At 41.3% G+C, this 12133-nt stretch overlaps 1 protein-coding gene across 10 annotated transcripts in view; it reads left to right on the plus strand.

The window, feature by feature from the left end:
- CELF2 (CUGBP Elav-like family member 2) overlaps window positions 1–12133 on the plus strand; it is a 1226917-nt gene that overhangs the window by 694213 nt on the left and 520571 nt on the right. For 2 of the 10 annotated variants that reach the window (XM_079914877.1, XM_079914885.1), the window contains exon 1: window positions 4055–4730. The exons of the other annotated variants lie outside the window; for them this stretch is intronic. In XM_079914877.1, the coding sequence (XP_079771003.1) occupies window positions 4678–4730 (53 nt within the window). In that variant the 5' untranslated portion in view covers window positions 4055–4677. Of the gene's footprint in view, window positions 1–4054; window positions 4731–12133 lie in introns of those variants that run through there. 10 annotated transcript variants of the gene reach the window in all.

A 12133-nucleotide genomic window follows, 5' to 3' on the forward strand; every position in this document is an offset into this window, starting at 1 on the left:
ATATATGGAATCTAAAAATAAACACCAAAAAAATGGTTCTGAAGAACCTAGGGGCAGGACGGGAATAAAGGTGCAGACCTACTAGAGAATGGACTTGAGGACATGGGGAGGGGGAACGGTAAGCTGGGACAAAGGGAGAGAGTGGTGTGCACATATATACACTACTAAACGTAAAATCGATAGCTAGTGGGAAACAGCCTCATAGCACAGGGAGATCAGCTCGGTGCTTTGTGACCACCTAGAAGGGTGGGATAGGGAGGGTGGGAGGGAGGGAGGGAGATGCAAGAGGGAAGAGATATGGGGATATATGTATAGCTGATTCACTTTGTTATAAAGCAGAAACTAACCCACCTTTGTAAAGCAATTATACTCCAATAAAGATGTTAGAAAAAAAAAAAAAAAAGGGAGAGAGAGACCTTACCTGCTTGAGAAGGAAAGAGCTGGCAAATAAGAAAAAGAAAAATCTGGAACAAGCAGAAGGGGAAAGAATCTTTATCAGGAAGTAACAGAATTAGGACTGAGTAAGCTTGAAACAAGATTTTCTAAAATAAAAAATAAAAAAAACAGGATAATTGGATTCCTAGGAATCAGAAACTAGAGACAAACATAGAATGAAAAAAGGACATAAAATGTTATTTTTTTCCTTAGCAAGGTTGTGTTATTTCTGTTTGTTTGTTTTTTTGTTTTTTTTTTAATTCCTGACTATCAGGAAGTTAGACATTTTCTTGGGAGATGAATTTCCTGAGACATCATATGTGTCTTTCTGAAGCTCTGTTCAGCAGTTGGTCTAACTTCTGACTGATGGAGAATGCTTGTTTTCATTCTTTGGCTACTTCACACCCAGGTGCTTCTTGTTTCTCTATAACATAAGATCTTCATCTTTGGCTTCAAGGTCATGTCCCTCAACCCATGAAAAGTCACCTGGGATGCTATATGACTGGGGTAAATTTTACACTTGCTGACTGTCAGCATTTCCTGCCTAGGTCTGGTGTGAAATGCAGATTCTTTGTCTCCTGCTCTTGTCTGTTCACTGGGATTCTGTGGTGCAGTTTCTTCGCAGGTGACTCTAATTACCATACTCGTGGAAACCACAGTCTCATAAGGTTTGGGGCTGGAGGTTTTATTTGTTTGGATGGAAGAGGTCCAAAGGGGGGGTTGCTTTTTGTTTGGATTTGGATTTTGGTTTTAGTTTCTGTATCTGGGAAGAGGGAAGGATATTGCAGAAATTTTAGTTATATGAAAAGGAAAACTACGACTCTTGTCCCTGGTAATAGTGGGACCATTTAAGAATGCTGCTTTATATGGACGACATTCTGTTTTAACACACAGGGACCATTCAGAAGAGCCAACCATTGAAGAGTCATTATAAGCAATAATAAAATAATTTCATTTTTTAAAGGCATCAGTTTATCAAAATATGAGGAAAAGAACCCAAAATTAAATCTTGTAATTCATACAGTGACATGGAGGAAAATTATATTTGGGGGCAAAGCTTCTCAATACTAAATTTAACCTTTGAGTTTTACATATAGAAAGTGTATTGCTGCTTTTCCTGAGCTAAAGATGAATAGTTGCCCAAGTTTTGAACAGGACAGTATCTTGTTTGTTCGTTTTTACTGGTCTCCCTCATAGCTGAAGGTGAATGAATTTTTCTGATGGCCTTTTTCTTAGTAGGCAATGGATCCATTTGATGTGAAGCTGTTCAGAATCAGGAACAGAATGCTTAGGGGAGAGAGGAAAAGAACATTTGCACTATATACAGCATGGAATTAATCTCCAGTGTATGTAAGGAAACACTTGTTCCTCACAATTAAGAAAGATAAGAGCAAAATCTTCAGCCTGTATTGGACTCAACACAGCCTTTCAAAGATTATCTATCACCAAATACTTTCAGGAAGTGTATTTCAAAGCGTGTCCTCCTGAACGCTAGGGTTTCCTAGGGGTGCCTTAGAAGAGGAAGCAGGAGCCTCATGCAAACAGTCTTATCCACCCCTAACCTGATCCCAACCCTAGTCCCACCCCAATACAGATGCACCCTACTTGTGTATTCCTCTCTGCTGGAGGAAAGGAGTGCCCTGTGTGGTTGATCACGTGTGGTCCAGTGGGCGTGGCTTCTGGGTACCACACCTCCCCCTGCTGAGGACTAGCCCTGTGAACCCAAATTTGCATGCCCAAATGTCCTCACCTGCATTAACAAAACAGTGGTGCTTCTGGTAACTTACTTTGTAAACAACTTAGTCACAAGGGCTGAACAAGCTAACGCCTAAAGAAATTAGTCCCAGTAATAAACTTTCACTAGTATCTGTTTCTGCACTTGGACAAGGTTTCATCCAAAGGAAAGTTTCTACTGCCTTTAAAAAGTTTTTGGAAGGACTACTGCTTTAAAACATGATTTAATAATTGAGGAGCTTGCTTTCGTCCTTTGGCCAAAAGCCAAGTCCCTCCCCCCTTTCACCCATTAACCCTGAACTCCAAGGGTTAAGGATCCATTCCCCCTTCTTCTCCAGATCTGAATCTCAGCAGCAGAGCGGTGGGTTAATATATAAAAATGATGTCATTGTGGTCACAGAAACTATTTCATTATCATCTTTTGTTTTTTCCTGCTAACTTTCTAAAGGGAGAAACAGCTTATTAATTATCTAAGCATTTGGAACCCTTTGCAGGTACACGTCCCACAAATGCTATTATTATCACCCACATTTGGTGAAGTACTTGGGGATTACAAGTGTCATGTAAATGTTTACACATTATTATACTGTGGCCCAGGATCCACAGTGGGACAGCAAAGACAGCCCAGGAAGGAGCATGAAGCCTCAGAGAGGCAATGTCTTTTGTAAAAGGTATGAAATTCTTCTCTTTGTTTAGCATAAGGAGAGTTGTACTTCTGCGGAGTCATTTACAGCCATTAGGGAAAGTATGTATGCCTGTAAAAAAGACAGCTGAGGGTTTGCTGCGTATTTTCAGATAGAAGGGGATCCTTCAAGAAAAGGGTAACAGGGAAAGGATTTAAAATGCTGTGAGGGGCATTTCGAGTTGACTGGAAGAACTTCCTGACAGTAAAAGCAGCATGCTTCCAACAGCTGTCACCACATCTTTCCCTCTGGAGACTCTCAGGAAAGAAGAGATTCTTTTTCTTGGTAGGCTCAGCCTAAAGGCAAGAAATTGGAACCCATCCTCCTGGCTGACCATTTTAGGTAGTAAGGTCACTGCAGAACATTGAATGGCACTGTGTTCTCTTTAAATCTGGACTCGGCTTGTGGGGAATGTCTTGGTTGGTGCCGGTGTGTCCTTAACATCCCCTAACACTCACTCTCTACTCTCTTTTCAAACGAGACAAAAAGATCTAGAAACAGCCATGTGTCCAGGCACAACAATCATGTTTTGTTAGGCCAGGGAGGCTGATCTTCCATTTATGGTGATGGTCTTAAAATTACCTTCTAAAGTAAGTGTAGGAAAAAAGAGGAATTGGGTATAAAGCGAGTAAAAGTCCTATCGAGTAAAGGTCCTGTCATGTAAAGCTCATGTGGCATGCAGGTGTCAGGAAAATCTGAATGACCTGGGAGGTCATGGAGACCCCTATGCCAGGTGATTTCAAGGTCTTCTAATGCCAGGATCCTGGGAGGACAGGGTGGGGAGGGGCCTCAGTAGTGGAGTCTTACCTAGAACCTCGGAAAGCAGGAAAGCATATGCTATGAGGCAGTGCTTACAAAAATAAACCCGTACAGTCACAAAAAACCTACATCAGCACACAGACCAGTCTAGAGGAAAACAATTCTGCCCTGGATATTGTTTTCAATATCTGCCGTGCACGGTTTCAGACGATTGTTGAAAGGATGTTCAGTTTTAAATAAAGGACAAAAGATATACAAGTTGAGGGAGAAAAGCCCACGCCCTTTTCTCTTAATGCCTGGAGAGATTCTACATTTCCCCCCCTCTTCACGTTCTTTTAAAACACGAGAAAGAAAGAAAGGGGGGGGGGGGGAAAAGCAGTGTAACAAATTCCCTGCCAGAAAGCACACAGTAAATTCTAGCTTGTTAGCAGGCCGGTTCCAGATGATTTCTAAAAAACAAATCCTAACAGTCATGTAGTTACAGCCTCTGAGGGAAGCTGTAAGCCCGACGCTGGTGTCCCAGACCCAAGCCACCAAAAAAAAAAAAAGGGAAAAAAGAAACCTAACCGGTCTTCTGACAGGAATATGAAAGCAAAATCTCACGAGGATGCCCCAGAGGAGGAGAGAGCTGCAGCTTGCAGTAATCTGTAAATGATTGCTGTTAAAGTCTGGAAGCTTCAGGCTTGATCTGTTTGTTCCAAAAGCAAGCCAAGGAGGACGGTGTTAATAAAGAGAGATTTAACTGAGAGCTGTGCTTGGAATAAAGTGGGCTACAAAAAGGTCAAATGTGATCAGTTGGCGCAGATTACAAGGGCTTTAAAAGGTGGTGTGGAGAAATGAGCCGGGGCTGGGGAGTAATCTAGCGCAAGATTGATTAGGCCGTGGGCGTGGAGAAAAGCCAGGACAAGTGCTTATCAATCCTAGAAGGAGGAAGAGCCGCGCGCGTGCAGGCGCCCGGTCGCTCCGGGCCTGAGCCGAGCAGCCGGCGGCCGCTTCCTTCCCCCGCATCCCCTCCCCGCGCCCCCTCCTCTCGGGACTGGATCTGCCTTCGGCCGCCCTTTAGACAATGGTCTCCTTAATCTCTGACTTGGATCCACTCAAAGACTGGAAAGTTTTAAGGTAGGCCTGTGCTTTTCTTTCTCTCTCGTCGCTGTTACCGTTCACGGCCAAGTGCTTCCCCCGCCCGCACCCCGATTACGGCGCGTGGGATGCTGAGTGCAGTGCCAGGGGTGGGTGGCAGGGACCGCCGGGTCTGCTTAGCGGGATGCTCCGTGGTGACGCGGAAACAACTTCCAGCGGATGTGGAAAGAGGGGCGGGAGAAGTCCTCAGTTTCACTCCCTCAGGGGGAGGCGGTGCATTTTAATGAGAGTTTGTCTTACTGGAATGATTCCTGACATTGGCTGACTCAGGGAGCCAGTTATACTTATTATTGCGTTCCGTGGGGCGCTGAATCCGTCAGAGGGGATGTGGGAAACTTTCTGGGACTTCAGATAAAAGAGCGAACTTTCCAGAAGACTATTCCTTCCCCTCTTTTAAGAGGGTCTGTGGAAATGCCGTTTCCTCCTGTGACCTCTCCTCCCCACCGCCAGGCCTAATTTGGAAAAGCCGGTCGTATAAAAATTCAGCTGACCTCGGAATGGAATGAGTAGAGTAGAGTTTCTGAAACAAGGTCGTTCTCTGAATGCTCCTGAAAAGGTGAACTCAGACCTCTTCATGATTCAGAGACCCAGAAAAATGAGAACCCAAGGACCTCACATTGGCGAAAGTTCATGCATTTCCTCCACTTGGGTCTAAGCTGACTCCTTCCGAGTTCACAATGCCTTCCTAGGTCTAAGTTAACACTGAAGGGTATTTCCCAGCCAAAAGCACTTTGGGCAATTTTTAAAATACAAAAATGTTAAATGGAGGAGTTTTTATGAAAAGTGGTTTAACACAATGGCATGTTGTCCCGAATACCTACTCCCAAACATGATTCCATTGGAACTAAACCAAGACCCAGAACGTCACCTCGTTTTCCTGACATCTTGTATTAATTGGCTATTACTTATTTCCCTGAGCTCTGCCTTAGTTTTTTTTCAAATTGTATTTTTAAAATTTATTTTATTGAAATATAGTTGATTTACAATGTGTTAATTTCTGTGGTACAGCAAAGTGATTCAGTTATACATACCTATATATACATATATATTCACATTCTTTTTCATATTCTTTTCCATTATGGTTTAACACAGATACTGAATATAGTTCCCTGTGCTAGACAATAGGACCTTGTAGTTTATCCAACCTATATATAGTAGTTTGCACCTACTAATCCCAAACTCCCAATCCCTCCCTCTCCCACTCCCCCTCGGCAACCACAAGTCTATTCTCTATGTCTGTGAGTCTGTTTCTGTTTTGTAGATCAGTTCATTTGTGTCATATTTTAGATTCCACATATAAGTGATATCATATGGTATTTGTCTTTCTCTTTCTGACTTCACAGTAAGATAATCTCTAGGCCCATCCATGTTGCTGCAAATGGCATTATTTTATTCCTTTTTAGGGCTGAGTAGTATTTCATTGTGTATATGTACTTTATCTTTTTTATCCATTTATCTGTTGATGGGCATTTAGGTTGTTTCCATGTCTTGGCTATTGAAAATAGTGCTGCAGTGAACTAATTTGATTATTTTTAAAAGCAACCACATGATACAAAAGAGCAAATAAAAGAAAAATTGGCCACTATCCATCTTATTTTCTTTTTAAAAATTCTTGCATCTTGCTTTCTAGAACCTCACGTGTGTACATGTCGTATAGTATGTGTCATTTTATAATCTCTTTTTCCAGTTAAATATCAAACACATTTCCATGTTTCTGCCTCCCCTTCATAACCATAATTTTAATGACTAAAACAGCATCATGATGTTGATGTACATTGTTTTACTAAATTACCCTGTTGGTTGAAAATTTAGATTGTTTCCAGTCCTTGATTTATATGAACGACGACTCAGAGAGCTATACCTTCCTGCTCTCATTAAATAATTCCCAGGATTTCTAGATGAAAAGGCACGAATGTTTTATGGGCCTGTCAGTGATACTTTCTTCTATTTGTAGGTTTAAATTTTATTTTTAATTGAGACATGCTAAAGTACTTCTGTACATGTCCTTATGATGCAGCTATTATAATAAATTTCATTCTTTAACTGGATTACTAACCTATTTCTAAAATTGAAATATTTCTTAAGGGTGCTTTTTAAAAAATTGTTTTGGGTGATTAACTTATTATTGCACAAGTGGATAAGGTGGGCCCCAGCTCTAAGAACATGTGTAAGATGACAAATCTTTAAAAATGTTGCCCTTCAAAGGCCTTTTCAGATAATGACCCCTAGTCTTAACACACTTAGAAGCCAGTGGTAATGTTGCCTTTCCCCTAAATGTGTCTCTAACATAAGTGAAGGTTATTTTATGTCTGGAGTAAATAAAGCTTCACAAACTTGGACTGGGAAGACCTGGGAAAAGAGAACATCTTCCCATTGACCTCTGGGTACACTAAGTTCGTTCGGTCCACACCTCTTCTTGGCAAGTGTTATTCCGTCATCATTTTATCTGTGTGTAATTCTTTCCTGCGATAAGCACTTATGAAGTGTGTAGTGTTTAGGTGTCGCATTTTAAATTCCTTAATTGTTTGTATTCGGGCATCAGCTTGGCTAATTCTGATTCATGGAACCATTCACTCACCAACACTAACGCTCTGTCCGTTACAGACACACCTTGTTTTAATGCTTTGCTTTATTGTGCTTGGAAGATATTGCCTTTTTTTTTTTCTTAAACAGACTGAAGGTTTGGGGCAACCCCGTGTTGAGCAAGCCTTTTGGTGCCATTTTTCCAACAGCATTTGCTCACTTCGTGTCTCTGTGTCCCATTTTGGTAATTCTTAGAATATCTTAATTTTTTCATCATTATTATACTTATTCTGGTGATCTGTGGTCAGTGATCTTTGATGCCACCATTGCATAAAGATGATGACTGGCTGAAGGCTCAGATGATAGTTAGCATTTTTTTTTTTTTTTTTTTTTTTTTTTTTTTTTTTTTTTTTTTTTTTTGCGGTACGCGGACCTCTCACTGTTGTGGCCTCTCCTGTTGCGGAGCACAGGCTCTGGACGCACAGGCTCAGCGGCCATGGCTCATGGGCCCAGCCACTCCGCAGCATGTGGGATCTTCCCGGACCGGGGCACGAACCCGTGTCCCCTGCATCGGCAGGTGGACTCTTAACCACTGCGCCACCAGGGAAGCCCAATGGTTAGCATTTTTTAAGCAATTAAATATATATATATTTTTAACATCTTCATTGGAGTATAATTGCTTTACAATGGTGTGTTTCTGCCTTATAACAAAGTGAATCAGCTATACATATACATATGTCTCCATATCTCTTCCCCCTTGGCTCCCCCTCCCACTCTCCCTATCCCACCCCTCTAGGTGGTCACAGAGCACCGAGCTGATCTCCTTGTGCTATGTGGCTGCTTCCCACTAGTAGCAATAAAATATTTTTAATTAGGTATGTACCTTGTATTTTTTTTTATAAATTTATTTTTTTTATTTTTGGCTGTGTTTGGTCTTAGTTGCTGTGCGCGGCTTTCTCTAGCTGCGACGAGCCGGGAGCTACTCTTTGTTGCGGTGCGCGGACCTCTCATCACAGTGGCCTCTCCCATCATGGTGGTCTCTCCCGTTGCAGAGCACAGGCTCCAGGCACATGGGCTTCAGTAGTTGTGGCACGCAGGCCCAGCAGCTGTGGCTTGCAGGCTCTAGAGCGCAGGCTCATTAGTTGTGGCGCACGGGGCCAGTTGCTCCACGGCATGTGGGATCCTTCCGGACCAGGGATCGAACCTGTGTCCCCTGAATTGGCAGGAGGATTCTTAACCACTGTGCCACCAGGGAAGTCCCTGTACATTTTTTTTTTTTAAGACATAATGCTATTGCACACTTAATAGACGACAGTATAGTGTAAACATAACTTATATGCACTGGGAAACCAAAAAATGTGACTCTATTGCGATTTTCACTTTATTGCAGCGGTCTGGAATCAAAGCCGTAATATCTCTGAGGTGAGCCTGTGTATGTGGGAGAAGGAAAGATATAACATGACCTTCTAAGTGGGATAATCTAGCAGGAGACTGAAGATGTGTATACTGATGGCATACAGGGTTGTACGTGATATGATTTACGTCAATAAAATGCTTTTCAAATCCAGAGGTGGGAGATCCTATTATAATACTGCTACTGCCTTTGTCTGATAACAGGTGAGCAGAATGCTTGGTATATAACACGGAAAGGCTTTCAAACCTGCCTACCCTGGGATATTTTCAGATGTTTGCTCCAGTTATGCAGCCTGGAGTTCTGCCAAATCTGCTGCTCTTGAAAAGTGATTGCAAGGCACATTTTTTGAATCTGCTTACACCCTAATTTAGTGTTTTAAGATATGATCTGAGGGTGGGATACAAGTTCCGGTCCTAATTTGTCGGGCACTATATATTTAGCATCACTCCCTCCTAGGTCCACTTTGTCAAATGGAAAAAAAATCCAGGTTGGGAATCCTGCTGTTGGCTGTTTTAATTCCTATCTACCTCAAGGGGCATAAAAGAAACAACTTCCACCAAAAGACATGCCAACAACTTTGCAACTGTAAGACTCCCCTCTTGACCACTGGGAAAGCACAAACACAAAAGCTTCACTCAAGAGAATCAAAATCAGCTAAATCAAGAAAAAATAGTACATAGAAGATGAAAAAGGAAATGACAAGGTAGTAGATGTATGATTAAAAGAATAAAACAAACCTGCCAGTCTGATTCATATAAGATTTCATGTTCATCGATACCACTTGAGGGAAAGCAAGTCATAAAGATGACTCAAGTTCAACAGGTTGAAAATGGTACCTATTATCTCCCCTAAGACCTGCTTCTTTTCTGGTGTTCACAGGCTTATGAATCACACCATGTAGGTATCCGGCCAGGTACTCAAATTGGAAAGTTGGCATCCTCCCTCATCCCTCATTTTCCCTCCTAATTACATCTAAACTATCAACAGCTCCTGATGATTTCAACTCCTAAACATCTCCTTCCTCCCCACTTTTCTCCACCTTTCCTTGCTGTGTAGTCTTGTTTTGCTCAGAACTCTGTCCTACCTCCTCAATCTCCCTGCTTCAGTTCTTGCTATCATAGTCTACTTCTCACAGAAGAGGAATGAAAACACTTAAAAGCCATAAATTGGATCATGCGATGTTCCTTTTTAAAAGCCCTCCCATTACTCTTCAAGTATAAGCCAAGATCCTTATCCTAACCCACAAGACCCCATCTGACCTTGCCCTTGACTACCTCTTCAACCTTATTTCCTCCCTCTTTCCCCAGAGCCCACATTGCTTCAGACCCTCTGGTCTTCTTTCTCTTCCTCAAACGATCCAAGCTTACTTTGGCCATAGAGTATTTGCAAGGGGCTCTCCCTCTCCCTGCCTGGAAATCTCCCTTGATGTTTGCAGGGCAAGATGCTGCTGTCATTCAAGTCTTAGCTCAGATGTCACCTCCTCAGTGAAGCCTTCCTTGATCCTTCAATTTATTAAAAAAAATTTTTTTTGTTGATATATATTTAATTTACAATTAGTGTTTCAAGGGTACAGAAGTGATTCAGTTATACATATATATTCTTTTTCAGATTCTTCTCCATTATAGGTTTTTACAAGATATTGAGTATAGTTCCTTGTGCTATATAGTTTATCTATTGTTTATCTATTTAATATACAGTAGTGTGTATATGTTAATCCCAACCTCCTAATTTATCTCTCCCTCCCAGATCCCTTAATTTAAGGCCATCCAAAAATCACTCTTCAGCATTTCTCACTGATAGGTTGAATCATATAAAATTGTCAATATTCAGCTACTGTAGACCTATAAAAATTTCAGTTTCATATGGTTGAACTAATATTCTCATTATAGCACTTATCAGTACCTGCTATTTTCATATGTGCTTATTATTTCTCTTCACCATTAGAATGTATAATTGGTGTGGTTAACTGGTATGGTTAACTGGTGCCTAAAATATTTCCTGGCACATTACAGAGAATGAATGAATGAAGGATGAATGAATGACGTGGTCACTGTTTGTCTCCCTCATTGACTTTATACTCTATGAGGCCCGATTGTTCATACTCTAATGCCAGTATTTACCACAGGAATGGTGGTGGTGTCTTATGTGGAATGAATAAATGGATGAATGAATGAATGACTTCTAACTCCCAGTTTAGTAATTCTCTGTTCACTTCCTCCTTTCTGTTCCAGTAGGCAAAGTGTCTGGATTTGATAACATGGGAAATTTTTAAATTCTCTGGGAATCTGATACATGACTGTTATTCAACCAGAATTCTTTCTACCCAAGACAGTGATCTAGATCAGGGGCTGGCAAACTTCTATAAAGGGCCAGATAGTACATAGGTCAGTTTTTGCTGCCCACACAGTCTCTGTTGCAGCTACTTAGGTCTACCATCCTAGCATGAAAGTAGCCACAGGTAATATGTAAATGACTAAGGTTGAGTGTGAACCAATAAAACTTTATTTACAAAAACAGGAAGTGGGTGGGATTTGGCCCAAGGGCCATAGCCTACCTTTCATCTGTTATCTAGGCTAATGATTTGACCAACAAGAAAATGGAAGTAGTTTTGACAGATAGCTGGAAGGATGTTTTCAAATCTCATGACAAAGTACATATCATGAACTTACCTACTTATTGGGAAAAAATATTTTAAAGAGCCTTGATCATATTTCACAGATCAGAGATGTTTTCGGTCATGAGCACTTGATCTCACAAAGATGATTATAGTCTGGAGGAAATTTATGGCTCCCCAAATTCTTTAAATGTTTGGGTGAGCCTTCAGGCTATAACAAAATACACTTTTGCCTGTTCCCTTACTGAGTGTGTGAGAAACTCCCATTAATGAGAACAGCACATGTTGATGGAAAAAAAATAGACCAAATCCTGACATGTTTTAAGTCAGTGCTTGGCCTCGTTTCTTTCTGTTTCGTTGCTTTCTCCAGCTCATTTAGGAGATGTTTCCCTTTCACATGCCTGATACATCTCCCAAGATGAATTCCAAACTCACGGAGGAAAGCATGCTGTGTGATTTTGAATGAATGCCATGTATAGATACTCTTCAGCTCACGTTACATGACATCTTGGAGGCGCTTGGAGTGAGGAGAGTTTACGTGGAACTCTCTTGGTGTCCAGTGAGAGCAGGCTGGCCATCTGAAGATCAGAGATTAGTCTTCTTAGAGGATGATAGAAGAATTATTAATGCTTTCTGTGTGCCAGGCATTATGCTAAGAGCTCTGTATTTAATATCTCATTTAATCTTTGCGACAACCTTATGAGGTAGGTACTGTCTGGTCATGGCACCTTTCCTTGGTATGTTGGTAACTTAATGAAGCATCTTGCCTTAACTATGCCTCAGTTGGGAAAAATTTGCACCGTATCATTTTTTTTCCCCACTGGAAAGTTT

Source organism: Stenella coeruleoalba, assembly GCF_951394435.1.
Source record: "Stenella coeruleoalba genome assembly, chromosome: 2".
NCBI classification, from domain to species: domain Eukaryota; kingdom Metazoa; phylum Chordata; class Mammalia; order Artiodactyla; family Delphinidae; genus Stenella; species Stenella coeruleoalba.